The sequence below is a fragment of the Prosopis cineraria genome, unplaced genomic scaffold, assembly GCF_029017545.1.
Source record: "Prosopis cineraria cultivar Desert tree isolate PC_DT_omini unplaced genomic scaffold, ASM2901754v1 PC13, whole genome shotgun sequence".
Classification (NCBI taxonomy): Eukaryota; Viridiplantae; Streptophyta; class Magnoliopsida; order Fabales; family Fabaceae; genus Prosopis; species Prosopis cineraria.
This window is the reverse complement of record NW_026555344.1, coordinates 32,968,581-32,974,059: the sequence shown is the minus strand read 5'-3', so window position 1 is coordinate 32,974,059 and position 5,479 is coordinate 32,968,581. Positions and strand designations below refer to the sequence as shown.

The 5,479-nt window shown below is 31.5% G+C and overlaps 1 protein-coding gene across 1 annotated transcript; it reads left to right on the top strand.

The window, feature by feature from the left end:
• The first annotated feature begins 510 nt into the window (after window positions 1-510).
• On the top strand, window positions 511-3,881 carry LOC129291410 (B3 domain-containing transcription factor VRN1-like). The gene is made up of 5 exons (XM_054928734.1): window positions 511-694; window positions 1,460-1,774; window positions 1,883-2,462; window positions 2,668-2,792; window positions 3,451-3,881. Exons 1-5 carry the CDS (start codon window positions 647-649, stop codon window positions 3,694-3,696), a joined length of 1,314 nt encoding a protein of 437 aa, XP_054784709.1. The 5' UTR covers window positions 511-646; the 3' UTR covers window positions 3,697-3,881.
• The last annotated feature ends 1,598 nt before the right edge of the window (window positions 3,882-5,479 follow it).

Below are 5,479 nucleotides of genomic sequence, written 5' to 3'. Positions count from 1 at the left end.
TAAATTGAAAAAAATATGGAAAATAAGTAATGTTTTTAAAACTCAACAATTAGTAATTAAATATTACTGTTTACTATATTTATATTATTTATTGCATGTATCCAATTTGAATTATGTAGCAAACCACCAATTTATCAATATCAATATTAGTATAATTCAAATACAGGTTGTACTGTTTATCAATTATGAAAAGTGCAATTTATCTCTTAAATTTTGTATAATACATAAAATCCATTTACTTAAGTTTTCTACAACTTGCGATGTTCATCTATTGAATTAAATTAAATTGAATTTAAAGAATGAGTCATATTGAGATGGGTTATATTATCTTAATTACGAGTAAATGGTTCTGTTATTTTTAAATAGATTTATATTATTGCCATTGAAAATAATAATTAATGGAGGGTAAAGGATATTGATTGAAACTTACTTAAAATAAGAAATAAACAGCGATAAATAAATATATAAATCTTTTTGAGTGTCTTGAAGACTTGAACCAACGATCACGGTTAAACCCGTACCTGCGATCAGCTCTGCTTCTTTACCGGCCTGATTCCTTCCTTCTCACTGGAGTTCTTATTGGATTCCGATTTATGCTTTGACAGAAATTTCTTGTTCCCCATAACAGAAGACTTCGTCAACGTCAATGTCTTCTTTCTTCAGAGTCCTCATCGACGAGTACGCTACTAAATTGGTAATTTTCTTTCTTCTGATTGATTTCCTTCTTCGTCCTCAACTTCTCGTCCTCGTTTATGCATGTGTTTGCGTTCTCTGTTATCAGCGCCTGTAATCCCTGCCGTCGGCTCTGATCCGACGTCTCTGGTAGCTTCGTTCGGTTTCTAGTTTTGTTCAGTTGGTTGATGATGGATTGATTTTGTTTATCCCCCTTCTCAGCTTCGTTCGGCCAATTAGATCTCCATTGTGCTTTTCTTTTTCTAATTTTTGGGTATCGATTTGCCATTGCATCAATCAATCCTGGAAATTTTTGCATGCTGGTGTTTTTGTGCTGTGTTTGTGTTTGTGTTTGTAATCTGTGGGTGATTGTGAAGTGTATAATTCTGTTGTGTCCTCAAGGACGATGGTGGCGGAGGGGGCAAATTTTCCAGGATCAATGTGTCATTTTACTTTTATTTTTATTTGTTTTCTAATAAAAAATCAATTGCATTCCAAATGTGTCATTTTACTTTTACTTTTATTTGTTTTCTAATAGATATCTATATCTTGACCTTTAGAAATGATTTTTGATATTTTAAAAAAATAAAAAAATATGAAATCTCAGAATTTAAAGCGATTATATTCTCCCGAAAACTTTCTTTTTGTTTATTGTCAGAATATGAATGTGTACTCATGCTACACCAGATATGGGTGTGGGGTTTTTTTTCTTCTTTTTTAAATGCTAACTCTATAAATACAGAGAATTCAATTCAAATATAATAATTTCTTTTTCTTTTTTTGGCAGCGAATCCCTTCCCTGTTTGTCTCCAGATTTTCTTGTCTTACACCAAAAACAGTAACACTTGTATGTTCTTCAAAAAGATCATGGAAGGTTGATATCGAGGAAGGAGATCACAAAGAATTGTACTTCAAAAGAGGTTGGAATACATTTGTAGAAGATAATGCTTTAGAAACTGGGGAGTTTGTAGTTTTCAAATTCGATGGGAATTCAATATTTAAAGCTAACATATTTGGAAAATCTTACCTCAGAAGAAAAGCCCCAATGTCAATGCCTTCTTTCTTCAAGGTCCTCGTTGACAGCAAGTACACTACTAAATTGGTAATTTTCTTTCTTCTTCATTGGCGTTTGCTTATTTCAACAGCTGAAATCTCTCTAAATCGCTTTTCTTTTCTTTTCTTCTTTCTTTTTTTCTTTTCTTAATTGCAGCGAATCCCTTTGTTGTTTCTCTCCAAATATTCTACTCTTGTCCCAAAAAGAGTAACACTGATCAGGGCTTCTTCAAACAGATCATGGAAGGTTGATATTGAGGAAGAAGATGACAAAAGGTTGTATTATAAGAATGGTTGGAGTACATTTGTAGAAGATAATGCTTTGGAAATTGCACAGTTTCTAGTTTTCAAATTTGATGGGGATTCAACATTTAAAGTTAAGATCTATGGGAACTCTGCCTGTGAGAAGGAGCTTGAGAATCAGCCATGTATAAATCAAAATTACTGCATACAGCATTATAAACAAACAACAACTCGACTTCATCAAGAAACTCAGAGAGAAATAGATCCAATTCATGTAGATAGACAAAAGTCAGGGCTGAATGTTGAGATCACAGAGGAGAGAGTAGATCATGATGATTATCACAATTCTAACCAGGGAACTGGGGCTCCCCAGAAAGAAGTTGAAGAAGAACAAAGCAATGGGCATATTGCTTTGCAGGGTGAATCTCAGAGAGAACAAAGCAATGAGCATATTGCTTTACAACATGAATCTCATAGCCCTATCAGGAATAGTGGTAAGCTAATGAAAATATAGCTCTCCATTGATAATCCTGGTCAAAATTTTATTTTATTACTCTGAGCTTATGCCTAATTACAGAATCAGTGAGTAAAAATTATGTAGCAACAAGTTTTTTAGCCAATTATAGAGTCGGACTTTTGTTTATTTCCATTTAATTTAGCATATAGGCTAAGATTTGAGCTCACATTTTGATTAATTAGGGAACGGAAGCACGTGTGAGGGACCAATGCTGAAGGAATCCAGTGAAGCCCCCAAATTGAGCCCTAAGAAAATTCCTTCATTCAAAATTCTTCTGCAGCAAGCCTATGCAGAAAAGGGTGTCATGGTTAGTTCTTCATATCACTTGATTTATTTTCTTAGATGCTATCCTAGGAAGAAAGAGCAGTGATGATTAAATGCATTTATCATACTAGAGGAATCAATGATGAGGGAGAAAGAGAAGCCTTGAGCCACACCAACAGATAGGTCTTGCTCTTTTTTACTCCATTCTCATTGCGTCTTTTAGTGACTAGAAGCAATCCAGGCATGTATTCAAGTTAAAGAGAAATAAAATTGATATGGTCAACCTTCTTGTTGTTTTATTGTATCTTATTTCCTCCGTTCAATGTCATAAGAGTACACTTTTGTTTTTTGAAATATTATATTAAAAAAGATAAGACACTTTGGATCTTTCAAAATATAATTAATACGGTCTTTTCAAAAAGGACCCTTAATGACAAGTGTAATTAATAAAATTTTCTAATTGAAACAACCTATTAAAAGGGATCAATATCTAGGGGTGTAAATTAGTTAAAAGTGTCTTATAATAATGAACAAAAGAAGTATACTGATTATGAATATGATGCCTTGTTTCTCATGTGACATGCATATCAAACAAAATATGGTTCATGTTTTTAGTTCATACTAAGTTTCCATGGTGTACTATGTATGTTAAGGTTATTCTAAGTGATACTCAGATTAATTTGTTTGAGGAACTTGTGCAGTGCTTTCCCACAGAGTTCTTCAAGAAGCATATGAAAAACAAGAGACAAGAGGTGGAGATCGAGACAATAGATGGAGTATGGAAAGTGACATTACTCCCTCACATGAAAAGGACAAGGACATTTGCCAGATTCAGTAAAGGGTGGTCAGAATTTGCCAAAGCAAATCATTTTAAAACTGGTGAGACTCTCATTTTTAAAATGGTTCGGAGAGGTGAATGTCCCAAATTTATTGTTGATAGACAATGATGTAAGAGTATAAAGTGTTAGTGGTGTACCAGGCTGTAAATTTCAGGAAATGTATTTAAAACATTATCTCGATAGGTCATGTAAGTGGTAGAATTAATTAAGAGGGACATGCTAAGGATCTTTCACTTGCCATTTTATCAACCTCGATAGAATGGATTTGTAATAATAAAGCATCTTTTTATGTATGATCTGAAATGTAGATGGAATTTTCTTTTTCTTTGTCTTTTAGGCCATTATATGTGTATTTTTTCTGATGTAACTTTATGTGATGGGCTTTCGCTGCTCCGAAAACAAATGTAGCTGTTTGTGATGAGCCTATGAGCTCATGGACTTGCTTCTTTTGTCTTGTGATGCAATTGTTTTTTTGTTTTTTTTTAACACAAGTAGAAATCTCTTTAAGTTGAATGTTTAGTGCACAACCATATTTTGAGTAATATTTTTTCAGTAAAAGAATACATGTTTATAAGAAAAAAAGTTAGATATTTTTTTTTATTACTATAATAGGTTTGCACGTTTTATAATTATCATATATTTTTAGAAATATATATATAAACGGATGTGTATTTATACTCTAAATGCTTAAACCAAATTTAAACTTTTCACCTTTTTATGCTTACATTCAATATCACTCATTACATCCACTTAACATTGAACCCCTTAGATTATTTTGGAGTTTTTTTTTTTTTCAAAAAACTTAACTGTAATAATTCTGTCTAAGATTAAATAATTTTTTTGTCAGGATCGAATCAATTTTAGCATGACAGTTTCAAACTTCTTCGGTTGGAATTTTAGGACTTTTTTTTTTAGCAAAGGAATTTTAGGACTTCTAATAGCTTTGTTATCCAAGCACTTGATGACTTGGTAAGTATTTTGATTTACAAAAAAGGTTTCAAATATAAAAAGAAAATGTAAAATAACATGCTATAAAGATAATGAAGTAGAAACTGAATATTTATCTTCTTAAGAAGTCCATTGACCATGATGATTACAATATATTTTATGTTCCAATGTACTATAAAATCGAAGTGCGTGAGGTTGGACAAGAAACAGGCCGAAAAAACAGGCTGGAGAAAAAAACTTTCCACAAAAATTGGTAAGCAAGACCATACGGTAAATATATTTGGAAAAAAGGAAGGACAAAGGTCCATTAAATAAATTAAGGTTAAATGAATTAAATTAGAAGATTAACTCACTTGAAGGATTGGGAGAATCACATTCAAAGACCTGTCAAAAAACTTATTCATAAATAAGAATTAATAACAAGTCTCATTTAAAAAAAAAGAGAGTCAATGTTCCCATCTTAATAACAATCTATTTCATATTGGTATCTATTAATTTGTAAATAAATTTTTTGCCAGATTTTTATGTGATTCTCCCTTTTTTCAAATATATATGGACCACGTCATGCTTCGGTGCTTCTTGCCAATTTTTACAAGTTTATAATTTTATAAATTTAGGTTCTATATATAAATCATTTTTCTGTCACAAGGGCGCAATTGCACGGGATGTAAATAGACATAATGATTTACACTAAGATCAACAGGCCAACTCAAATAAATTTAAAAAATTTCAAGGTCAAGTTTAAGAGTTTAAAAGATTTTCTTTACTTTAAAACCCAAAGAAATCCGAGCAAACCCTGAACCATGATATTAATTGGGTGATTTACCAGCACAACCATAATATTAATTTACATTATTAGAGATAAATTAAAAAATTATTGTGATTAAATATTATTTTAACTAAATAATAAATTTTTATTGATACATAGGATTTGAGTAAAAAC